This window comes from Eleutherodactylus coqui, chromosome 5 (assembly GCF_035609145.1).
Source record: "Eleutherodactylus coqui strain aEleCoq1 chromosome 5, aEleCoq1.hap1, whole genome shotgun sequence".
NCBI classification, from domain to species: domain Eukaryota; kingdom Metazoa; phylum Chordata; class Amphibia; order Anura; family Eleutherodactylidae; genus Eleutherodactylus; species Eleutherodactylus coqui.
In genome coordinates, this window is record NC_089841.1 from 42,425,918 (window position 1) to 42,452,452 (window position 26,535).

General features: G+C 46.3%; 1 protein-coding gene across 2 annotated transcripts in view; it reads left to right on the plus strand.

Annotated features, from left to right (window-relative positions):
* The window catches only part of C7 (complement C7), a 49,067-nt gene extending 25,207 nt beyond the window's left edge, over positions 1 to 23,860 (plus strand). For both annotated transcript variants that reach the window (XM_066602386.1, XM_066602387.1), the window contains exons 11-18: positions 2,105 to 2,333; positions 7,929 to 8,106; positions 13,454 to 13,541; positions 15,531 to 15,663; positions 17,745 to 17,936; positions 20,498 to 20,594; positions 21,855 to 22,039; positions 23,573 to 23,860. In XM_066602386.1, the coding sequence (XP_066458483.1) occupies positions 2,105 to 2,333; positions 7,929 to 8,106; positions 13,454 to 13,541; positions 15,531 to 15,663; positions 17,745 to 17,936; positions 20,498 to 20,594; positions 21,855 to 22,039; positions 23,573 to 23,745 (1,275 nt within the window). In that variant the 3' untranslated portion in view covers positions 23,746 to 23,860. The remainder of the gene's footprint in view (positions 1 to 2,104; positions 2,334 to 7,928; positions 8,107 to 13,453; positions 13,542 to 15,530; positions 15,664 to 17,744; positions 17,937 to 20,497; positions 20,595 to 21,854; positions 22,040 to 23,572) is intronic.
* The last annotated feature ends 2,675 nt before the right edge of the window (positions 23,861 to 26,535 follow it).

Below are 26,535 nucleotides of genomic sequence, written 5' to 3' on the forward strand. Positions count from 1 at the left end.
TTCCAGGCATTATACATAGCTATTGCTGCTCTTAGCTGAGAATCGGATACAATTGTATCCAGTGTAGACAATGCTCTGTGAGCTTAACCGCATCAGCAGCAGAAATCTCTGTTCTGGTTTGCGGAAGCATATCAGTCTGGAGTCCATGCTGTTTAGCTCTCAGAGCATTGTCTACACTGAATACAATATTAATCACTTCACAGCTGATAGCAGGACTAGCTATGTACAATGTATCAGTCTGGAGTCCGGGCTGTTTAGCTCACAGAGCATTGTCTACACTGGATACAATTGTAACCACTTAGCTGAGATCGGGATTACAGGGTTACTGCTTCTGAGTTCTTATTCACTGACAGCAAGCAATCTTGAAACCAGTGAAAACTTGAAACAGAAAAAGTGAATATGCATATATTCATCCCTTGAGGTGCTACAAACTTATATTGATATGAGGGGAACTTGATCTCCCCTTAGATGTTATTACATTTTTTCTTTGCCTTTCATCAGAAACAATAGAAGATCTATACAAAGTCATGGAGACTTTATTCTAGCAGGCGCCATTTATCACGTCCTTCATTGTCAGACACTTCAACACCTTTTGCATTAGGGAATATGGGAGACAAAAAGTAATTAGGGATGTGACAGTTACCGCGACGACCTTTCTGCATGATCAATGGCTTTGCTCGAAATATGTTTAACAATGTTATTGTCATTCTGCTCACATCCCTGACGCGCCGCTCGCTTGCTGTGCGCAGCGGGATGTTAGCGGCGTGGCGAGCGCCCGGCTGGATGAGGATGTCCATGAATAATCGTGTAGTATATGTGGACGGGGCGCCAACCTGACCTTCAGCTTTATTTCTGGACAACTGAAGCAAACATCACAGCCCAATATCGTTTGAAACTTATGCCCCACCCCCTTCAAGTAGACCACGCCCCCAGACACCACCCTAATGCTCTTGGAGCATTGGTACTGCATTGCACACGGCTCCGTCATCAGACCCAAGATTAAAGGGATTTACCAAGATTAACTTTTAGCACCTCTCTATAGGACGGGTGAAAATGGTGAAACCCCCAACGATCAGGCTTTCATCACCTATATATGGATAGGTGGGAGCTGGACCCCCAACGATTAGGATTTGATGGCGTATCCTTACTAAATGCATCATTTTCTATATTGGATAAACCCCTTTAACCCCTTAGTGTCGCGGCCTATTTTGGACCAAAGGACAAAACCGCTTTGGGGAATTTTCTTTTTATTTTCCGGTTGACGCGGCGGTATGAGTGCAGCGAGCTGTAGTTTTTATTGTTACCATTCTATACAATGTATCGTAGCGATGCAAATAAAATATGTTCCAAGAAAAAGGGGTTTTATTGTGCAAAAGTGGAAAAAAAAAAATATTAGTAATCGTATCAACCTGCGGAAAAAACGTATCATGTTATTTATGCTGCATGGCTAACGCTGGGGACAAAAAGCAATGACAGAATCGCGGTGTGTTTTCTCCCTGCCCTCCAAAAAATAGTAATAAAAGTTATACAATACATTATATGTAACTAAAAATGGAACCGATAAAGACTACAGTTCGCCACGCAAAAAAAACGAACCCTCAGACCGCAACGGAAAATAAAGTTATGGCTTTTGAAAAGTGGAGATGAAAATCCCTCAAAAATCGTCGCATTCTTAGGTCCAAAATATGGGTCATCCATTAGGCCGGATTCACACAAACGTATTTGCGCACGAAAAATGTGCGCACAATACGCAGAAAATAGAACCCATTGGTTTCAAGGGGTTTATTCATGTGAGATTATTTGCATGCGCAATCCGGTCACGCAAAAGAATACGCAGCACTCTATTTTCCTGCGCATTGGCTCAGGGAATGAACGCATCTTGAACTCATTAAACTAATTTCAATGGCTGGGAGCATCCGTGCGTGTTTTTTTTGTGTGCGTCAATGTGCGGTGTTTAGCAAATGGGGCTATACATGGACGGAATGTTCGATGCGACTTGTGTCCGAAAATTTCAGGCGTAACTTTTCAAACCCAGCCTGATCCTGGACAGTTCCTGAAAGTTCTCCTAGTTGATAAAACTTTTCCCTCACTTGTCTCCCTCCAGCTTGCTCCGCTATATGAGTTGGTGAAGGACGTGCCGTGCTACTCGGTGAAGAGGCTGTACCTGAAGAGAGCCGTAGAGCAGTATATGGACGAGGACAGCTCGTGCCGCTGCAAGCCGTGCCAGAACAAAGGGCTGCCAGTCGTGGAGGGCACCAAGTGTGTGTGCCACTGTAAGCCCTACACACACGGTTCTGCTTGTGAACAGGGCTCGCTGGTGCAGGACGATCCCGGTACGAGATGCTCTTCTAGATTCTTCTTCATTTCTGTCTTTTTTTTTTTCTCTTGAGAGGGATGATGCTAGTACCGCCATCACACAGACGTACCGCAGCAACTGAGGAGTGTGATGGCGGATGTAAAGGGAAAATGCACACTGAACGGCCCCTTTATTAAAGACTCAGCGCTTTCACGCTTGGCGCTTCCCTGTCTGGGAATTCTCCCTGCGACCCCGGAATGCAACATAAAATCACGTGACAAGTTCTCTGTGGATCAGTTTCAGTGGGAATCCACATAAGATGGGAAAATCCAGCGATCTGAGTGACTTCCAACGAGGCCGGGTCATCATAGACTAACCGGTGCCAGGATGTCACTGCTGACCGCGTGTGGTTTTCTCATGTAACGGTGTGAAGAGTAAACCAAAAATGGTATTATTGAGGAAAACATGCAGCGAATGGGGATCCTGTGGACGGAAACATCCCATCACCGAAAGGGGTCAAAGAGGATGTCAGGAATCATTCTGACCAACAGGTGCTGCACAGTCAGGAGCAGCAGAATACAATGCTGGTGCTCCAACTAACATGTCTGAACGTACAACCTGATGTTCCTTATCACGGATGGGATATAACCGCAGACAACCAGTTCTATCCCCATTGTGTATAAGAGAAACAGAATGCTGAGACTCCAGGGGACAAAAGAGCGCAGAAATTGTATCACTGAGCAGTGGAAAAACATCTCCTGGTCAGATTGATCCAGATCTCTGTTGCCCCGTGTTGATGGGAGGCCAGAATTTGGCACAAGCAGCATGAATCGATGACCCCTTCCTGTCAGCTATTTTGAACCTCTATCTAATCTGCAGCAACTAAAAGAAGCTTCCTGTCCGCAGGGGCCGATATTCCTGCAGAGCGATTTCATCACTTAGTGGAACCTACATTACGATGAATTGCTACAGTTCTGATGGCTACCTAAATGATGTCCCATGTGCTACTAGATGGGGGCTTTGGGGGACTCTAATAAAGTGGCCATTCAGTGCATGTCAGGAGCAAAATGAAATCCAAAAATGAAGAGCATAGGAGTCCTTTATAATGATGTGAACAGGAGCTCCTGCCAGGACAGAGGCGTGGAGGCGTCCAGGTTTAGCTCTCTCCGTGTCTGTAGTGGAAGCTCATTGATCCCGGGCTTTATCCCAGCCGCTACATATTTCCACACACCATATATGTCGCCTTTGTAGGCGGCTGCTGATATTGAGCAGATTTCTAAGAGAATCCTTTGATACGGCAGCACATAAAATTCGTACAGCCCCGCTGCTTCATTGTAGACTCTGCTTCAAAGTAGTCACAAAAACAAGATCATTCCTTGCAGCGTGTGAGCAGTCTTGTGTCCTCGTACCTCTCAACGTTCAAAGCCTGAAAAGGACAAAATCGGCACCGCAGCAAAGTTTTGTGCATTAAGGCACTTTGTGCCTCCAGGTGGTGACGTAATGATGTAGGGACAGTGCCCCTTTGTGTCTCTCGAAGATTCATAATACCCTCTTTGTGTGGCACATAGTAATATTGTCTCCTCATGGTAATGATGCTCCCTACTCAATATTGATGCCCTAGGAGTGTCTCCCTCACAGTAATGATGCCGTCTGAATGCCCCCACATGGCCATGATGCCCTCTGACTGCCCCCAAACACTAATGATGCCCTTTAGTGTCCCCACACAGTAAAGATTCCACCTTAATGCCCCCACACATAAAACGTTCACTGATGTGATGCTAGCCAAGTAGTATGATGCCCCCTCATGATAGTGATGCCCCCAGTAATCCCCATTACACATCATAATGCCCCTTTAGTACATCTCACACATTGGATTCCCCCTTAGTGCCCCTACACAGTTAGATGCCCCCTTTTGTAAGTGATGCCCCTACATAGTAAAGATGCCCCTTATACAATGTGATGCCACCAATCATTCCCCATCATAGTAGCGATGTCCCCTTATAGTCATGATACTCCCACATAGTATGATGCCCCTGCATGGTAGTGACGTCCCTACATAGTAAAGTTGCCATCAGTGATGTGCCTGACATAGTATGATGCCCTTTTAGTACATCCCACATGCAAGATTCCCCTAGTCCCCCCACACAGAAAAAGTGCTCCTAGTAATACCCACACATAGTATAATGCCCCTTCATGGTACTAATGTCCCCATATAGTAAAGATGCCTCCTGTCATGCCCATTATACATTACCAACTAATATACCCTGCTTCGCCCAAGTAAATTAGGTGCAGGAAATTTTATGAAGTGGTGGCTACTTCAAAGTAACCAAGGAATAAAATCTGTATACACAGAGGAGCGATAGATTCTCCTCAGACTGCATGTACTGATGTCCCTCTGCAGAACGTGCCGCCCCTCCCACTCTCCTCACTTTTTACCTTTCAAAGGTAACACCCCCTTTTATTCAAATTCAACCCCACACTGGAGGTTTCAGCCCCTTCTTGGCCTTAAAGACATGCTCCATCCCTGCAGTCCATGGCCATTTCCTTATGTACTTTTTAGCCTTTCAGTATATGCACACAGAGGTCAGTTAGATTCTCCTCAGTATATACACATAGAGCTGAAGTAGATTCTCCTCAGTATAAACACATAAAGATGAGTTAGATTCTCTTTAACATATACACACACAGGTCCGTTATATTCTCCTCGGTATATGCACACAGAGGTCAGCTAGATTCTTCTCAGTATATACACGTAGAGGTGAGGTAGATTCTCCTCGGTATATACACGTAGAGGTGAGGTAGATTCTCCTCCGTATATACACGTAGAGGTGAGGTAGATTCTCCTCCGTATATACACGTACAGGTGAGGTAGATTCTCCTCCGTATATACACGTACAGGTGAGGTAGATTCTCCTCCGTATATACACAAAGAGATCAGTTAGATTCTCCTCAGTATATACACATAGAGGTGAACTAGATTCTCCTCAGTATATACACACAGAGGTGAAGTAGATTCTCCTCAGTACATACACACAGAGGTCAGGTAGATTCTTTTCAGTATATACACGTAGAGGTCAGTTAGATTCTCCTCATTATATACACATAGAGGTGAAGTAGATTCTCCTCATTATATACACATAGTGGTGAAGTAGATTCTCCTCAGTACATACACATAGAGGTGAGGTAGATTCTCCTCAGTATATACACATAGAGGTGAAGTAGATTCTCCTCAGTATATACACATAGAGGTGAAGTAGATTCTCCTCAGTATATAAACACAGAGGTCAGCTAGATTCTTCTCAGTATATACACACAGAGGTCAGCTAGATTCTTCTCAGTATATACACACAGAGGTCAGCTAGATTCTTCTCAGTATATACACACAGAGGTCAGCTAGATTCTTCTCAGTATATACACACAGAGGTCAGCTAAAGTCTTCTCAGTATATACACACAGAGGTCAGCTAAAGTCTTCTCAGTATATACACACAGAGGTCAGCTAGATTCTTCTCAGTATATACACACAGAGGTCAGCTAGATTCTTCTCAGTATATACACACAGAGGTCAGCTAGATTCTTCTCAGTATATACACACAGAGGTCAGCTAGATTCTTCTCAGTATATACACACAGAGGTCAGCTAGATTCTTCTCAGTATATACACACAGAGGTCAGCTAGATTCTTCTCAGTATATACACACAGAGGTCAGCTAGATTCTTCTCAGTATATACACACAGAGGTCAGCTAGATTCTTCTCAGTATATACACACAGAGGTCAGCTAGATTCTTCTCAGTATATACACACAGAGGTCAGCTAGATTCTTCTCAGTATATACACACAGAGGTCAGCTAGATTCTTCTCAGTATATACACACAGAGGTCAGCTAGATTCTTCTCAGTATATACACACAGAGGTCAGCTAGATTCTTCTCAGTATATACACACAGAGGTCAGCTAGATTCTCCTCTGTATATACACACAGAGGTCAGCTAGATTCTTCTCAGTATATACACGTATAGGTGAGGTAGATTCTTCTCAGTATATAAATAATTTTCCTAGGCTTTATTGTTTCTGAAAAAAGAACTATGTCATGTATCGCAGATTTTTACAAATTTTCAGGCTTTGAATTGAATATTGAAGTTGCAACCACTTTAATTTCCTATCAGGATGAAAAGAACAGTAATGGCAAATTTCAGGTTTCTACGACACCAGGAAGTTACATTACATAGGGGTGCACTTACTTTTGCACTAAGCATTGAATAATCGATCTGTGACCCCCCCTTTACTTTTCCTATTTTGGACCTAAAGAATGGTCGTCCCAAATTTCAAGTTTGTATGACATCGGGAGGATAGAGAATTAGATTAGGTAGATGACCTAAGGGTGCACTTACTTTTGCAATTAGCATTGAATAATCGAGTTGTGACCTCTTTAATTTTCCTATCTAGGACCGAAGGTATGGTCATGCCAAATTTCAAGTTTGTACGACACATATATATGATGAGGAGTAAGAACATCTTGACAAGGGTTAATCCTAAGTATGGATGATGCCAGAAGGCCGGCGCATGTCCTGTTGGCATCACCTACCCCGCTGCATTGGGTCCTGTTGCTTACATCATATGTGCCAACGCTCACTAGATCCATGTGCTCTTGGTGTCAGGACTCTGTGGCGGCTGCAGAGACCAGAGGGGAAGGTTGGACTGAAGATGAGAATTGGACATACGCCAGCATTCGTGGGACAGTACCTGAAATCTGGGACTGTCTCCCTGGATCCTGATTGCTGGGAGGGCTGCCAGCATAAGTGGGGCAAGTAGAGCAGAGATTGTATTACAGAGGACTACAAATATAGGGCTCCTCTTCTTGAGATCCCCTCTATAATCTGAGTCAGCTCCCTCACTGGTGGACCCCTCTGTCTATGACATTTTTTAATGGCTGCCACGTAAAACTTTATTTCACATTTAGGCACTTTCTGTAAGGTCAGTGTTATGACACTGCATGGCACCTGTGTGCCATGAGAAGTGACCTGGTGCTGGCTACCCGTTTTTTTGAGTTCGAGGGGATATAAGGAACATGTCACACCAAGCTTCAGATCACAAATTTGCAACCAAAGTTAAACATTGCACTGAGAAATTACATCCATATAGGTGGCGCTGTGGAGGTATTATTCCATCTTCCCATCTGCATATTTTCCAGAGGAGCATGCATGGCCTTATAAGGCTCCTCACTCATGTTCTAGGTGCTCTCCCTAAGGTGAAACCATACCCTCCCTAACCCTCGTCTTGGCCTCCCACCAAGCCAGCAGCCTACTACACACTGATGAGGGGCAGAACCCCCCAAACAGTCTGTCTGTACATGGTTATCTCTTCTTTCTGGAGAAGACTCTGGCTTTGGCTTATATTCCCAGTCATTGTTGCAAGGCTTGTTAAAAGGTCAGAAATTAATTACAGGAATGCTACCTTCCAGTAGGGGCGCTGTAGAGGCATTGTTCCATCTTCCTATTTACGAAAGTTTCGGCACAGTCTGCAAGGTTTCTGATTGTAAGCCTCATGGAGAAGATGAGGGATATAAACCCTGAAGGTGTGAAGTGTCTTATGTCTGTACAATCTGACCAGTACTATCTCTCTCTTCCTTCCAGGAGTTATCGATGGTAACTGGGGCTGCTGGACGTCCTGGAATACCTGTACCGGGAGTGGCGGGAGACGAGTGCGGAGCCGCGTCTGTAATAACCCTCCGCCTGCTGGTGGTGGGAAACGCTGTACAGGGGACTCAATAGAAAGTCAGAAATGTGAAGAGGATGAGATTCTACATCTACGGTACATAATACCTACAGCGTCCAAATAAGGCAGACGGCTCTAAAAAATGGCGGCCTTAGAAAATGTGAGCACAGGTCTGCGAGGCCTCATTAAAATCAAGATGAGCGTTGTACTGTGACTACCGCGGCATTCAAAACGGTGCGGTAATCGCAGTAAAAAGCGCATGTGTGAAAGTGGCCCAAGTGTGAACACCCTCTTATATTTGTGCTCAGAGTTAGCAATTACATTTAAACTCCTATTAAATGGTAGTCAGTACTCCGCTGCCATTATTTAGGGTGAATACAGATATTTGTGGTGCGGAATCTGCGATCGGCGTCCCTTACTTCCTATGGAGATCCGCTGCTTCCAACGCACGACTGAAAAGTAATTACAATTTCCGCTTGTGGAACAAATAAATAAAAATCGCAGCCTGCTCCATTTTTCTGCGGATTCCGCACAGACCGCTTCCATTGAAGTCAATGGAAGCTGTCCAACCCGCGACCTGTCCGAAAATTGACATTGTGGACGGTCTGTGGATGCAGGAAAAGCAGCAGTTTAAAAAAAAAACTATAGTGCACATGTCCGAGGGCGATCTGTGCGGACCATCCGCAGTACAGAAAAGAAGAAAATACAGGTACACGTGGATGCCTGCCGGGCACAGAGTCAGACTACACTGCGGGCTCCCGCATGCAGAACTCAACCCGCCTGTGTGCAGCCGGCCTTAGTCATTCTGTAGATATCTATCCCTCTATCTCATATCTATCTATCTAATATATATCCATCTATCTACGTATCTCATATATATCTATTTATCTCATATCTGTCTACCCATCCCCCATGCAGTGAGTAGTGCTGTCGCCTGTTCCTGGCTGAGCATGTTCTGTACATTGTGTGCAGAGTTCAGCTGTGAGGCTGAGGACACTGTACATTTCCCAGATTGTCATACGGAAACATCCGATGTTCTGATTAGAGTGAGATATGTCTCTGAAATGGTGTTAAATAGGATGAAGCGGAGGCTGGCCGGAAAGCAGCCGCCCCGGGCCGTTGCAGCCTCTGCAGTTATTGTACTTCTCTCCCTTCTATCGTAAATTCATAGAGGCAAGAACATAAACTGTATGAAGATAAGAGCCCCGTCCGCAGTCACTGTTAGGATATGTGCATCATAGAAGAGATCCCGCTGTATGAGTGCAGGATTTACAACCTTTCCCAGCCGGAATGGGGAGGGGGTTGCAATACCAACAACAGGTGCAAGTGTAGGAACGATCGATGTTTTTTTGCGTGCATCGGCGTGTCTTACTGCACTTTATCTACCCACAAGGCATGTTTATATATATATTTTATAGGCACCGATTGAAATGGCTCATTAGTCTAATGAGTTCCAGATGTGTTCTTTTTCCTGCGCAAATACACAGTGTTTCGCGCATGTCCAAGTGTTTATCTCGATGCATTTGCGTACCCCCCCCCCCCCCCCCCATTGACTCCTATGGGGACTTTTGGTGTGCAAATGTATAGGAAAATAAAACCTAATTCATTTTATTTTGCATTATTGAAATGCGCATGAAAATATGTGCATGTCAACTAATCCATTGAAATCAATGGGTTCTGTTCGCTTCGTATTGCGCACGCAAATATGCCTGTGTGCCGCCGGCCAAAGGCTACATAGCTATTCCTGTTCTCAGCTGAGAAGCGGATGCAATTATATCCAGTGTAGACAATGCTCTGTGAGCTAAACAGCCTGGACCTCAGACTGATACACTGTACATAGCTGGTCCTGTTCTCAGCTGAGAAGTGGATACAATTGTATCCAGTGTAGACAATGCTCTGTGAGCTAAACAGCCCGGGCTCCAGACTGATACATTGTACATAGCTAGTCCTGCTCTCAGCAGAGAAGCGGACACAGTTGTATCCAGAGTAGACAATGCTCTGTGAGCTAAACAGACCGGAATCCAGACGGATACATTGTACATAGCTAGTCCTGCTCTCAGCTGAGAAGTGGATACAATTGTATCCAGTGTAGACAATGCTCTGTGAGCTAAACAGCCCGGGCTCCAGACTGATACATTGTACATAGCCAGTCCTGCTCTCAGCTGAGAAGTGGATACAATTGTATCCAGTGTAGACAATGCTCTGTGAGCTAAACAGCCCGGGCTCCAGACTGTTACATTGTACATAGCTAATCCTGCTCTCAGCTGAGAAGCGGACACAGTTGTATCCAGAGTAGACAACGCTCTGTGAGCTAAACAACCGAGACTCCATATTGATAGACTGTAGCAAACTAGCAGAGCGTTTTTTGCAGCAGCTGCTGTGTTTCACTCACTGAGCATTGTCTACACAGGATGTCTAGATATGGTCTCCCAGGGTGTTGCATATCCTGAGGTGCAGGGTCTCCTAGGGTGCAGCATGTATTGGGGTGCAGTCTCCTATGGTGCGGCATATCCTGGAATGCAGGGTCTCCTATGGTGCGGCATATCCTGGAATGCAGGGTCTCCTATGGTGCAGCATATCCTGGAATGCAGGGTCTCCTATGGTGCAGCATATCCTGAAATGCAGGGTCTCCTAGGGTGCAGCATGAACTGGAATGCAGGGTCTCCTAGGGTGCAGCATATCCCACGGTGCAGGGTCTCTTGGGGCGAAGCATATGCTAGGGTGCAGGGTCTCCTGGACTGTAGCATATCCTGGGGTGCGTGGTCTCCTTGGGTACAGCATATCCTGGGGTGCAGGGTCTCTTGTGTTGCAGGGTCTCCTGGGGTTCAGGGTCTGCTAGCGTGCAGGGTCTCTTGGTGTACAGCAAGTCCTAGGATCCAGCATATCCTGTGTTGTGCAGGGTGTCCTGTGTGCAGCATCTCCTAGGGTGCAGGGTGTCCTGGGATGCAGGGTGTCCTGGGTGCAGAGTCTCCTAGAGTGCAGGGTCTCCTGGGGTGCAGCATCTCCTTTGTGCAGGGTCTCCTGGGGTGCAGTATCTCCTGTGTGCAGGGTCCCCTGGGGTGCAGAGTATCCTATGTTCAGGGTTTCCTGGGGTGCAGCATAGCCTGCTCTACAGGGTCCGCTTTAGTGCAGGGTCTCCTGAGGTGCGGCATATCCTGGGGTGCAGCATCTCATGGGTACAGGGTGTGCTGCGTGCAGGGTCTCCTGGTGTACAGGGTGTGCTGGGTGCAGGGTGTCCTGGGGTGCAGCATCTCCTGGGGTACAGGGTGTGCTGGGTGCAGCATATCCTGGGGTGCAGGGTCTCCTGGAGTACAGGGTGTGCTGCGTGCAGGGTCTCCTGGTGTACAGGGTGTGCTGGGTGCAGGGTCTCCTGGGGTGCAGCATCTCCTAGGGTACAGGGTGTGCTGGGTGCAGCATATCCCGGGGTGCAGCATCTCCTGGGGTACAGGGTGTGCTGGGTGCAGGGTCTCCTGGGGTGCAGCATCTCCTGGGGTACAGGGTGTGCTGGGTGCAGCATATCCCGGGGTGCAGCATCTCCTGGGGTACAAGGTGCGCTGGGTACAAGGTCCCCTGTAGTGCAGCAGGTGCCTGTAGGGTTCTGCTGCTGATCTCTGAGCACATGGCATGAGCACATTGTACTTTTCTTTCTTAGACACAGTTTGGACAAGAAGCGACATGCGGCCACGAGAACGAGCTCATCATATTTAATTTGCAATCATTGGTGGGAGATACAGGCCGCATCTGCTGCGTGCTAATAGTGTGTCTTCCACATGACATGTCCCTTCATGAAACGCTCACCTGTTCTGACAACTGTCATTGCCACTTAGTCACTGACTGGACAATGAACTTCATTTGCAAAACAAGCCTCCCAGCTTATTGCAGATGCACATTACATGCACTTATAGAAAGGTCACATGCCGTGTCCCCGGGGCCCCTGACTACTCATCCATTAGTGGATGTACTACAGTCCTCATCGTCACTGCAGGACCACAATGTGTATATGTGCCCCGGCAAGGAGTCTGCTAAATACAGAAGAGCATTTTAATCTAAAACGCCACATTGATCTCACACTTATTACATCAGTGCAGGAAGACCCCCAGTCTGCAATGAATGCCCAATATATTAGAAACCCCCATCTGGTATCATGTTGGCCTTCAGAACGGGAGCAGTTCATCATGGTGTAAATTTTACTAAGTGGTAAAATTGCTCTGCAGGGATATCGGCCCCTGTGGACAGGAAGCTTCTTATAGTGCCGCAGATTAGATGTAAGTACTGACATATTCTGACCAGCTGACAGGAAGGGGTCAGCAATTCATGCTGCTTGTGGCAAATTCTGACCTCCCATCAGCACGGGGCAACAGAAATCTGGATTCATCTGACAGGTGATGTTTCTTCGCTGCTCAGTGATACAATTTTTGCGCTCTTTTGCCCCCTGGAGTCTCGTCTTTCTGTTCCTCTTACACACAATGGTGCTGGAACTGGTTGTCTGCTGTTATAGCCCATTTGTGATCAGGAACAGCGAGTTGTGCATTCACACATGCTAGTTGAAGCGCCGGTATTGTATTAAGCAGCTCCTAACTGTGCAGCGCCTGTTAGTCAGAATGATTCCTGACATCCCCCTCTGACCCCTTTCGGCGATGAGTTGTTTCCATCTACAGGATCCTCTTTCGCTGGATGTTTTCCTCCATCACACCATTCTCGGTATTGTCTTCATACTGTTACACAAGAAAACGCCACACGGTTGGCAGTGACATCCCGGCCCCAAGTAGTCTAGCACTGATGTCCGGCCTCGTTGGAAGATCGCTGGATTTTCCCCTCTAATGTGGAGTCACACTGAAACTGATCCACAGAGAACTTGTCACGTGACTTTATGCTCCGGGGTCACGGGGATAACTTCCATACAGGGAAGCTCCAATCATGAGAGGGCCGGGGCTCTAATAAAGGGGCCACTCAATGTATGCTACGGGTTTTGGTAGCACATAAGGAAATGTTTATCAATGCAATTACTCGGTTATCAGACATACCAGGCCGTCCTATACTGTGCAACATACTGCAGCTTGTTCTGGCTGGCACGTTGCTCAGCTGCTCCGCCAGCATCAAATCCACTGCAAAGTGTCCCCATGTAACACACCCTAAGTGTCAATGCATGGAATCAGTCTATGGGACAATACGAATGCAGCGCTCCGCTATCTCCAGCTGTCCCACTGAAGTGCATAGAGTGGCATTGTGCACAGCTAGCCGCTCCGCAGTGGGGGTGCAGTGAAGAGGAAAGGGAGATACGGACCCCCATTCTTGTGATCGGTGGGGATCCCAGCAGTGAGACTACCACCGAACACACGTTTATCACTTATCCTGTGGATAACTAATAAGTCAATTCTAGCTCAATCCCTTTAAATGGTTGCTAAGCAACATGGAATAATACGTATTTCTTCCGTCTTTTCAGTACTGTGGAGCCGCACTGCTTCGATATCCAAATACTACCGACCAAGTTTTGCGCCGCTCCCCCTCCGCTGGAAAATGGATATATCCAGGTATGCCGCCTCACTCTGTCTGAATGTCTACTTCTTCCTCTTCGTTGCTTCTATGTTCTAATGTATCTATTAGAAGTTCATGACAAAAACAAAACTTTTAATAAATGTTACAGGAGGCCACAAGCTAAAGTGGCCTGAGGGTGCCTACATGCTATACCATTTCCTACACTTTCTAGAAGACTACCGGGCTACTCATGATCATACTAGTTTATCGTTTTATGGCAGAGGTGGCCTTCAGTACATCTAAGAGAGCAACTTCAGGGGAAGAACGACTTCCAGTGGTTGGAAAGGGGCCCGAATTATTGATGTAGCGTCAACATATATTCTGCATTGAATCACTAATTCAGCTTCTTACAGGAATTTACCAGAAATTAAAGGGGATTTTCCAAGATTAGAAAAAGATGGCTGCTTTTTTACAGAAATTCTGCCACATCTGTCAATAGGTTGTGACTGGTATTGCGATCAATGCTGTCCTTAGGTTTCATGGCATACATAATTACAGCCCTAGAACAAAGCTCAGAACATAATTACAGCCCTAGAACCAAGATCATAACATAAATACAGCCCCAGAACCAAGATCATAACATAAATACAGCACCAGAACCAAGATCATAACATAACTGCAGCACCAGAACCAAGTTCATAACTACACCAGAACCAAGATCATAACATTAAAATACCAGAACCAAGATCATAACATTAAAATACCAGAACCAAGATCATAACATTAAAATACCAGAACCAAGCTCAAGACATAATTACAGCACTAGAACCAAGCTCAGAACAGAATTACAGCCCCAGAACCAAGATCATAACATAAATACAGCCCCAGAACCAAGATCATAACATAAATACAGCACCAGAACCAAGTTCATAACATAACTGCAGCACCAGAACCAAGTTCATAACTACACCAGAACCAAGATCATAACATTAAAATACCAGAACCAAGATCATAACATTAAAATACCAGAACCAAGCTCAAGACATAATTACAGCACTAGAACCAAGCTCACAACATAAATCCACTAGAACCAAGATCATAACATAAATGCAGCACCAGAAACAAGTTCACAATATAAATACATAAAAACCAAGCTCATAACATAAATACAGCACCAGAACTAATCTAATTACATAAATACAGCACCAGAACTAATCTAATTACATAAATACAGCACCAGAACAAAGTTCACAACATAAATACACTAGAACCAAGCTAATAACATAAATACAGCCACATAATCAAGTTTATAGTATAAATACAGCACCAGAACCAAACTTAAAACATACATACAGCACAAGAAACAAGCTTAGTGCATAAATATAGCCCCAGAACCAAGTTCAATGTAATAATGCAGTAGCAAAATTAAGAGACTGTGCTGAGGGGCCACTGATGGGCTGACTGCAGAGCCTTGGAACATCAGAGGGCAGGAGCCAGAGCCAGGAGGAGGATGATTAATGCAGCTCAACAGGACACTGTTATATGGAGGAATAAAATCATCTGACCAGGCCAACCTAAAAGGGCCTCAACTTACATCCGCCCACTGGCGTAACTATAGGGGATGCAGTTGCACCTGGGCCCACGAGCGTTAGGGGGCCAATAGCCTCTTTTCTCCATTATAGTTGGGAGTCGGGAGCCCCATTAGAGGTTTTGCATTGGGGCCCAGAAGCTTCACTTTACGCCTCTGCATTAAGGGGTTAAGAGACGTTGGGGGGCCCCAAGATAAACTTTTGCACCCGGGCCCATGAGCCTTGAGCTACGCCCCTGCATCCACCCTATGAGCTGGTTACTGGAACCCGTGCAGTCGCATATTGACAAGCCCAGTAATGATTGCCGCTCGGCTGCATTAAAGCAACTAGAGCTGTAATAACATATATTACCTATGGACAGGCGTGGCGCTATGTCTGGAAGTAAGCAGCCATGTTTTTCTAGTCTAGGGCAATCCATTTTGAATGTCTTTCTGTGCATCATGTTTTCTTCTTTAGGATGATGACGGCTCTCACCATGCTGGTAAACGTATAATATACACATGCAGCAGCGGCTATACCCTGGTGGGCGATGCCATCGCTGAGTGTAACGATGACCTTCAGTGGCAAGTCAATGTCATGCAATGTCAACGTGAGTACAAATGTCAATAACGATCAGCGCACACAATAATGATCACTAGGATGGGAGTGAAAACTTTTATCTTCATGATGGGGGGGACGAAATACTAATTGGGGTCCATGCATTTACATTGATGTGCAGTGAAGGCATCACTTCGGGAACTAGGTTTGCCCATTGTTGTCTATAACATGGGCTTCTTTTATCTTACTACTATAGCATTGAAGCCCTCATGTGCAATGACTGATGGGTGGTTGGGTGGCAGCTCACAGGGAATTCTGATTTCTTATCTGCCTGAACCCTGTCAACGGCACCACATGTACTGTGCTAATGATGGCCCTGGTGGCAGGTATGGAGTGAGGCCATGGACTAATCCTCCACAGTGCTGCCTACTGGAACGTAGCTGTCACGTCCGTGCGGCACACAAGCACCACGCTCAGCATGGACACAGGGTGACGTTCACAACCACTGCAGTTGAACATACCATACACTGTAGAACAATGCACACCATGCTATGCTGAAGAGTAGCACCACTCCAGGCAGAAGAAAGCCTGGCCCTAACCTAGCAGGGGGGTGAAGAGTCCCTACCTAGAAGCGGAATAATCGCCTCGATAGAGGTGGCCCCACGGTCTTCTTCCTGGGTCCTTATTGTCCCTATAGAGGCCCCTGGAGAGACGAACCAAACAGCAAAGCAAAACATAAATGAAAACAGAAATGCGACTGAAAAGTAAACTGTAGCAACTGATCTGGACATAGCAGTGCACCCAGCACAGAGGAACTCCAACCTCCACTACTTCTTTATGGAGCTGAATAAGCAGCATCGAGCAATGGGAGGGGTGAGAATATAAAGCTACTCCACACCTGAGGACTGGCAGAACAATTAGAGAACCCCACCTCCAACCTTCTCCCAGGCATGACTAATCCAGCATGCATCCATGCAGCAAAGAGAGACAACACCAGACAGTCTCTGCACATGGTGCATTAACCCCTGCCCTGCATAACAAGGTGACAGGTCTTGGCCTGCATTGAGGCCACCATGCCACAACTCTGTCGCGACCGACAAGCTGCGACAATAGCCACCATGTGAGTCACCCTGACTTGGGGTATAAGCTAATCCAGAATACAAATGTACAGATCCATGCACAGCCTTCGCTATGTGTGACCCCTGTGACCAAACACGCCTGAGCCCCGGCAGCGGCGGGCAGGTGAGTATATATTTTTTACTGCAACTAGGGAAAATTTTCAGGTAAGGCTTATATTTAAAGCCCTTCCCTGAAAATCACTGCAGGGGTTGCTGACAGCCCACTGCTTTCAGTGGGGCCACCGACAATCCAAGTTTTTGCTCTTAAGTCAAAGCAACAATTCGGGAGAGAGCCTGCTCTCAAGTCAAAAGCTTGTAAGCTGAGGCACTCTTAACCCACGGTATCACTGTACTGAGCTAGGTTCTCGTGCTGCATTTATGTTATGAGCTTGGTTTTGGTGCTGTATTTATATTATGAGATTGGTGCTGGGACAGTAACTATTCACTAAGCTGTTCTGGTGTGGGTATCCTGCTATCTTGCTGCTTTCTCCGTAAGCAGAATACAGGCAGATTGCGTCAGTGCAATATTATATGTATATATAATTTTCTACTTAGGACATTGGGGAGGCACCATCTAACCCGAGGCCAGTCATGTACATACAGGCATTTCAGGGTTTCTGCCATAGTAGAGTTCTGATTGGATAGGCAAGGCTAGCCATCAATGTGAGTCTGGACTTTTTCCTGGGAAGTATTGCATGGTTTAAAAGATTCTCTACAATCTTATGCTACTCTCCACAAGGAGAAACCGTACCCACTGAGACTCCCATTGTAACAAATGAAATCTATGGTTCAAATCTGCATGATGCTACGGTAAGTATGTGGGTCAGTACATTCTCAGATCTGCTAGATGTGGATTTTAATCCCCTATTTGCTTGAATGTCTTGTATGTTCTTACAGATTTTAGTGTGGGATCCTTACATTTGCAATACATAACATCACACTAATATAGCGTGTCTGCATGAACCTCGTTCCTATAGATTATAAGTCTCCATATGATTACATGGTCTCTCTTCAGGGATAATGTGTTCCACTCCCGACCTTCCAAGTAACGTTATAGCTGCTCCGGAGAAAAACTCTTATGAAGTTGGGGACAAGTTACGGCTGTCCTGTCCTCCTGGCCTCGATCTGGACGGTCCGGATGTTATTCAGTGCAGCTCCAGCCTAATGTGGAATCCTGGTGTGAAAAGTATCCAGTGCATGAAGAACGGTGAGCTGATAATGTGATGATGTGCCGCTTGAGAGCAATGCTTCACACATAAAGCTCTGAATGAATGGAGCCATGCTATGGTTACTGGTGAAGCAGCGTTGAAGGCAGTGGAAACCCTACTCGTTTCAAGTATAGACTGGGGTGGGGGTCAGTCCTGAACTGCTTACCTCAATGGTAACCACTGATGGTGGCTCAGGGTCTGTTCTGTAGGTAATGCGTATCGGGAATCCATATGGCCATATCAGGACATGATTTAGACTGGCATGATTTTTGAAGAACTCTCTGTCACAGGGTCACTGTTGCGCTAACAGACAGGTGCGCCCCTACCATGACGCGGCTTCATGGGGCAGTCTTCAAGACCTCAGAGGGGTGGTGGGTTATTAATGGCCGGTAAAAAATAACTGCCGGCTGAGGGCTAGCCAGGTAGCAATCCCACAAACATTGCACTCGCTTTGTCTGGTGGCCGTTGTCATCAGTCTGTGACGCTTGACCTTCACCCTTCTTTCCCGATGTCTGCGTTCCTGCACACAGATGCCGGCCTGTACGTAGCACCGATGCCCGGGAGAGGGAGAGGTCAGGGATCACAGATTGATGACAGCAGTGGTGCCCGCCCAACCGGAGCTATGAACCGAGTGAGTGAAATGCTTGCTGGGTTGCTAACCGGCTGGAGGTCCACTATGGAGGTCACTAGGAATACTGAGGCCACTACGGGGGTCACTATTAATACCGAGGCCACTACAAGGGACATTGTTACTACTGGGTCACTATTACAGGAGCAACTATGGGGATTACTATTATTACTGGGGCTGTTATGGGGGTCACTCTTCACTCAGTGTCTCTTTGGTTTATTTGTAGCGCTTGGTAGCAGAGCTGCTTGTTCTGCCACCTTCTAGGCCAGGTAGTGGGGGCTAACACTCCTGCACCTCGCTGTCACTTACTACAGCATTCCGGTTCCCCGACCACCTGCTACTGTCCTGGTTAAAGAAACATATAACAGTTTAAAAGGAGCAAACACACTACAGGAGTAATACCCCCCTACACTAGCACTGCCACATGGCCGGGGTGTCGCTGTGCGGGGAAGAACAGTGAAGGGGACATAGTGCTGAATTAGTGCCATGGCTTCTTCATTCTCAGGATCGGCGGAGGTCCCAGAGGCCACAGCCCGCCAGACGATCCCCATTCAGCTGCCACTACCGTAATACATTAATGGCTCGGAACAGGAGCATTGTGGTACATAAAGGGGAAATATCAGTTCAGGTGAATACGAGTAGCTGCCATCCACTGTCTGCACTGGTTTAACTCTTTAGTGGCAGCATATGGCTGCTGCTGTACGCAGTCCTCTTATCTCAGGACCTGAGCACCTTCATTTTTTATTTCTCTTTGCTTATTGTCAATAAGCCGGATCCAGCGCTATATCTCAGTACTGGTTATACTAAAATAACAATAGTGCACCTGAATAGGAAGGCATGGATGCACTACCTGATGATATGGCACATGGGCCCCTGGGGGCCCAGAACATGGATTTCAATTTTGTGTTGTGGTCCCTGTAAGAGATAGAGGGTAAACCTCAATTGCAAAGTTGAGTGTAGCATGTAAGAAGCAGAAATCTGCATGCCATGTCCCTCTAAGTCCCGCAGGACCGCTGCCATGACTGAAGTAAGGAAAGTTTACTGGAAGTGGCCTTCCTTCATCCAGGAAGTCCTCCATCATCATCTGCATTCAGGTGCCGATCTACGCTGAGAGTCCCTGGAATGAACACAGGTCCAACAAGGCGATCGCGCCAAATTCCAACCCACATGTTCACGCTGAAATATGCAATGTGTTCTTACTGGGTCGTGCTCTTACTAGTAATTTGCATTGCATCTGCACTGAATCGGCGCTTCTACACTCACTAACACGGTCCGGCAATGATAGCGCCAGCCCTGGACAGCCCTATCGACTAGCTCCATGCATGTATCATAGCAGAAGGAGGCCACTTCCAGTCCGCTTTCCTTACTTTAGTCAAAGCAGCGGTCCTACGGCACTTAGAGGGACGCGGCAAGTGGATTTCTGCTTCTCACATGCTACACTCAACGTTGCAGTTGGGTTTTACCCTCTATCTCTTACAAAAGCCACAACACCAAACTGTAATCCATGTTCCGGGGCCCCCAGAGTCTGGGGCCCCATACCATCATGTAGTGCATCCATGGCTTCCTATTCAAGTACACTATTGTTATTTCACTATACAGACCAGTAGTGAGATAGAAGTGCTGGATCCCGCTTTTTGACTGCACCCTGTTTAGCGCTAAAGCATCGCAGAGCGCAGTACAGAGACTCATCAGTCACATCGCTGCCTTATGTACATAATGTGAATGTTACTTCCACACTGTACTTCTCTTTTATGTCCCCCTGATATTCCTTGTCACATTGTAGCATTTGCTGTGACCTTTACTGAGTGTAGTTCTCACCAATACACGCATACATAAATTAGAGCTGAATGTAAATGTTCTCTAGCGCGGCACGCTCAGGATAATGTACGCCGCCTCTGGATCTCGTCTAACAAGATATCTCTTGTATTGCAGAACCCGCAGTCACTCCAAAAGTTGATGATTCCAAATGCAAACCTTGGGAAAAAATCCAGGTTGCGACGTGCACCTGCAAAATGCCGTATGAGTGCGGGTGAGATGAAGAGCGGTGTAGAAGTGTAATGTGTGTTCATATACTACACCCTCTATAAATCTAGAACTGCAGTGGTAGTCCAGCAATGGAGAGAAATTGGCCTGATGTTGGAACTGCTCTCCATAGAGAAGTTGCAGCACTAACAAGTGGGAAAGCTTCAGCAGTGGTCATCTTTTTTGTGTGGCTTGTTTTGTGGCTTGGGGTACATGACCATCTTGTGCCCATCCCCCATGGGTCTGATAGCAGGGGGTTATGCTGGGTCACAAGCTGAAGGTCTCAGACAACTGACAGGAGTCCATAAAAATATCCTGGACCAGTTTGCAGCTGAGAAGTGGAAACAATTGTGTCCAGTGTAGACAATGCTCTGTGAGCTAAACAGCCCGGACTCCAGACTGGTACGTTGTAAATACCTAATCCTGCTCTCAGCTGAGAAGTGGACACAGTTGTACCCAGTATAGACAATGCTCTGTGAGCTAAACAGCCCAGACTCCAGACTGATACATTGTACATAGCTAGTCATGCTCTCAGCTGAGAAGTGGATACAATTGTATCCAGTGTAGACAATGCTCTGTGAGCTAAACAGCCAGGACTCCAGACTCATACATTGTACATAGCTAGTCCTGCTGTCAGCTGAGAAGTGGATACAATTGTATTGAGTGTAGACAATTCTTAGTAAACTAAACAGCCCCGACTCCAGACTCATACATTCTAGCTACTAGCAGAGAGATTTCTCCAGCTGCTGCTGATGTGTTTAGCCAATAGAGCATTGTCTACACTAGATACAATTGTATCCACTTCTCAGCTGAGAGCAGGACTAGCTATGTACAATGTACCAGTCTGGAGTCCGGGCTGTTTAGCTCACAGAGCATTGTCTACACTGGATACAACTGTATGAACTTTCCAGCTGAGTGCAGAACTAGCTATGTACAATGTATCAGCCTGCAGCTGGAGGCTGTTTAGCTCACAGAGCATTGTTTAGACTGCTGCGGATGTGAAAGCAGAAATTGTACAGGTTTACTGCCTCTGACTGGAAGCAAGAGTGTTCTAATTCACTGAATGCAAACTATGGGTGGATCCTGTATGCAGCTATGGGTGGATCCTTCATCGATGAGCCCCTCTGCATTCTACATGTGGAAGTCATATTGTAGTTTTTTTTAGCAGCATTGATTTGATTTTCTTAGTACATGTATATAGTAGAGTATGAGCCATGTTTCAGTTTACAGTCAGATGATAATGTTATGTATTGTACTTGCTTCGCAGTTCCTCGCTGGACATATGCGCCATTGATGGTAGAACAAGCAGAAAAGTAGCACTTACCGTGTGTAAAATGCACGCCCTGCAGTGTCTGGGGAGGAAGTATACGCTGACCAAAGATGAAGACTGCACCTTCCCTGCAAAAGCAGAGCGGTCATGTGACTCGTGCCGCCTGTGGGAGACCTGCGCAGGTAGGGTATCATAGGCGGGGACTGAGCACATATGTAAAGACTCCAATGCAAGGACAACTGGTGTAAGCGATGGGCTGGAGAGTGCCAGTTATGGGGTCAGAGGGTGCAGGCCCTGTATGGCCTGCTGCTGGCAAATAGGGCATAGAAGATGAACCTGAAGGGCGCTTTAGAAAAGAACACACACAATGCAGACATAAGGAGGCAGAGGGATGGAGCTCCAAAACAGGAAAAAGGAAATGAGTGCCAGAGAACTGGAGACGCACCTCCGGGGAAACCATATTAGATCTCTGTAGAAGCATAGCTGTAATATGGCCGAGTGCATCAGCCATAAGGGGCCCTAACATGTTGGTCACTATGGGGTTAAAGGGATTAACCAGTTTTATGTAAAGCAAACTTAATCAATTGTGTAAATAAAAAGTTCTACAACTTTCTAAAAAACTTTTTTTCAGGGCAGGGGGTGTTTGTTAAAGGCTCTATGACAGTTTTCTGGTATGAAAAAAAATGTTTCTGACACAACTCCTCTGTGAGATCATTTGCAACTTTCTGCCATTGGATACAATTGTATCCACTTCTAAGCTGAGGATTAGGTATTTACAATGTACCAGTCTAGAGTCTAGGCTGTTTAGCTCTCAGAGCATTGTCTACACTGGATACAATTGTATCTGCTTCTCAGCTGAGAGCAGGACTAGCTATGTACAATGTATCAGTCTGGAGTACAGGCTGTTTAGCTCACAGAGCATTGTCTACACTGGATACAATTGTATCCCCTTCTCAGCTGAGAGCAGGACTAGCTATATACAATGTATCAGTCTGGAGTCTGTACAGTTTAGCTCACAGAGCATTGTCTACACTGGATACAATTGTATCCACTTCTCAGCTGAGAGCAGGACTAGCTATGTACAATGTATCAGTCTGGAGTACAGGCTGTTTAGCTCACAGAGCATTGTCTACACTGGATACAATTGTATCCACTTCTCAGCTGAGAGCAGGACTAGCTATGTACAATGTATCAGTCTGGAGTACAGGCTGTTTAGCTCACAGAGCATTGTCTACACTGGATACAATTGTATCCCCTTCTCAGCTGAGAGCAGGACTAGCTATATACAATGTATCAGTCTGGAGTCTGTACAGTTTAGCTCACAGAGCATTGTCTACACTGGATACAATTGTATCCCCTTCTCAGCTGAGAGCAGGACTAGCTATATACAATGTATCAGTCTGGAGTCTGTACAGTTTAGCTCACAGAGCATTGTCTACACTGGATACAACTGTATCCACTTCTCAGCTGAGAGCAGGACTAGCTATGTACATGTCTTGGAAATGGAAAGGAATTTTTCATGTATAGAAAGATTAAGTTTAATTTCATAAAACTAGGAATCGTCTTTCTTTACCATTTATTTGCATCTTGTGCATTGTGGTGGATGACCTGTTTAGTCGTGGCAATGTGTCAGTGTCGTTGTAGGGTCTCTCCATAGGATACGATCAGCGTATTGTCGGTGGTAATTGTCTCCCTCCTTCTACCTCTTTGTCTAGATAAATCCGACACTTGTGCCTGCAGAGAAGCCTCGACCTGTGAAGCTGAGGGCATCAGCATTTGTGTCCTAGTGAATGGCAAGAAACAAACCCTGAGCGAATGTGACACTGGAATCCTCAAATGCCAAGGGGAGGAGGTGGCGATTGTCAGCACGAGTCCCTGCGATGCCTAAAGAATGTGTCAGCCGCAGTCAGCTGCTCCATGCTGGAAAATGTCAGGGAGTCGTCATTCTGCGGCTCTCACCATGTTTTATAACACATGAAAGTAAAACTTGTTTTATACAGTCACTTGTTTCCTCATCTTAACTCCAGATCATCTCAGAAGACGTATCCAATCGCCATATTATATTCCTTAAATGGTCACCACAGTTTGAAACAACTTGTGTTAACCCTTTCCAATCCAATTTCCCTGCCGCCTGCAAACTCCTCAGCTCTAAGCGTGTAGTGGATTCCTTGGAATTACTCAGCAGAAATTAGGAATTTGATGACAATCAAAAGTGAGTTAACAAGTAAATTACATATTTTTTAGAGATGAGCGAACGTACTCGTCCGAGCTTGATATTCGTGCGAATATTAGGGTGTTCGGGATGCTCGTTACTCTTAACGAGCACCACGCGGTGTTCGGGTTACTTTCACTTTCCTCTGTGAGACGTTAGCGCGCTTTTCTGGCCAATTGAAAGACAGGGAAGGCATTACAACTTCCCCCTGCAACGTTTAAGCCCTATACCACCCCCCTGCTGTGAGTGGCTGGGGAGATAAGGTGTCACCCGAGTATTGAAATCTGCCCTTCCCGCGGCTCGCTACGGATGTATTCTGACATTAGTTCAGGGAAAGTGGTATCGTGTTGGAGCTGCTATAGGGAGAGTGTTAGGTGTATTGTAGGCTTCAAGAACCCCAACGGTCCTTCTAAAGGCCATAAATCGTCTCTATATGCGCTCAGTGGGGCCGGCGGCAGCAGCGCCGACCCCATTGAGAACATATAGAAGACAAATCCTTCTTTTCTGCTACAGCTGTAATAGCTGTAGCAGAGAAGAACGATGTTTGCCCATTGAATTCAATGGAGCCGGCAATACAGCAGGTTCCACTGAATGCAATGGGCTGCCGGCGATCGCAGGATGAATGGTCGGGAAGGGGTTAAATATATAACCCCTTCCCTGCAATTCATCCAGAAATGTGATACACTAAAAATATATACCGGCGTATAAGGCGACGGGGCGTATAAGACGACCCCCCAACTGTCACCTTATACGCCGGCAATACAGTGGAGCAAAGAATAAAAAGCATTACTCACTTCTTCAGACGATCTGCGCCGCTCCTGTAGACTGTCACTCCTTCCTGGTGTTCTGCGGTGCTCCTGCAGGCTGTCGCTCCCTCCTGGTTCCCGGCAGAGCATTGCTTTCTCTACGAAAGGCTTTAAATCCACACCTCCAGAAACACACGTGCCTTCAGCCAATCACAGCCAATGACAGTGATGTCATTGAATTGCTGTGATTGGCTGTGTTTCTGGAGGCGGGGATTTTAAGCCTTTCATAGAGAAAGCTTTAGTCCGTGGACCAGGAAGGAGTGACAGTCTGCAGGAGCGGCGCAGATCGTCTGAAGAAGTAAGTAATGCTTTTTATTCTTTGCTCCACTGTATTGCCGGCGTATAAGGTGACAGTTGGGGGGTCGTCTTATACGCCCCGTCGCCTTATACGCCGGTATATATTTTTAGTGTATCACATTTCTGGATGAATTGCAGGGAAGGGGTTATATATTTAACCCCTTCCCGACCATTCATCCTGCGATCGCCGGCAGCCCATTGCATTCAGTGGAACCTGCTGTATTGCTGGTTCCATTGAATTCAATGGGCTAACATCGTTCTTCTCTGCTACAGCTGTTACAGCTGTGCCAGAGGAGAACGATCTTTACGCTGACAGTGCGGGGGGGGGGGGGGGGCACTCTTGCCGGTATTGTGGCTTAATAGTGGGACCTGTGAACTTGAGATGCAGCCCAACATGTAGCCCCTCGCCTGCCCTATCCGTTGCTGTGCCGTTCCCATAACTTTCTTGAATTGCCCAGATTTTCACACAAGGAAACCTTAGCGAGCATCGGCTAAATACAAAAATGCTCCGGTCGCCCATTGACTTCAATGGGGTTCGTTACTCGAAACGAACCCTCGAGCATTGCGAAAATTTCGTGCCGAGTAACGAGCACCCGAGCATTTTGGTGTTCGCTCATCTCTAATATTTTTGTATTATATATGTATATTGCACTGTTCAGGAGAGAGATCTGACATCGGACATCTCTCCTGCATGCTGTAATATACATATGCAGAAGACAGGTTGGATGCCAGACCTCTCCTCTGCATAGTATTAAAAACGTGCCGGACCTCACTTGACAGGGGAACTATACAGGGAAATCTCAATGCCGAACGAGGTCCTACTGGATTGGAAAGGGTTGATATGATAGCAAATATGATAACTAACAAACATCCAATTCACTTTATTTACCTAAAATGGTCCTTTGAGATTTTTTTTATGTTTAAAAAAAAAAAAAAAAGTGCTGGCCACTACGGGTCTCACTTCCTTCTGATGTGCTGTCCACTGCCTGTTGTTTTGTGAAGTCCATGTCTAGTAATAGAGACACCAAAATGGATAGGAAGGAAGGTGTTGTCTGATACTGCCCATAAAAGTCTATGGAGAGGAGAGGGGGGGGGGGGGGGCCACTGTAGAGTGGGAGAGAAAGCGATAGACTCACACATATGCTGCAGCAGATAATAGTGTTTAGTGTGTCAGGCAGGTATACCTGTGCCTCCTGTTGTGTCACCAGAGGCTGTACGGAGGTAGAGGATGACATAACAAGCTGCAATCCTTTTTCCTGCTCTCACTTGCAGCTTCCCATCCCACCTCTCCCCTACGCAGACACCGCACTAGGAAGTAAAACTTTTTATTCTTCTCCCCAACATCAAAGAAATGCTGTCCCCT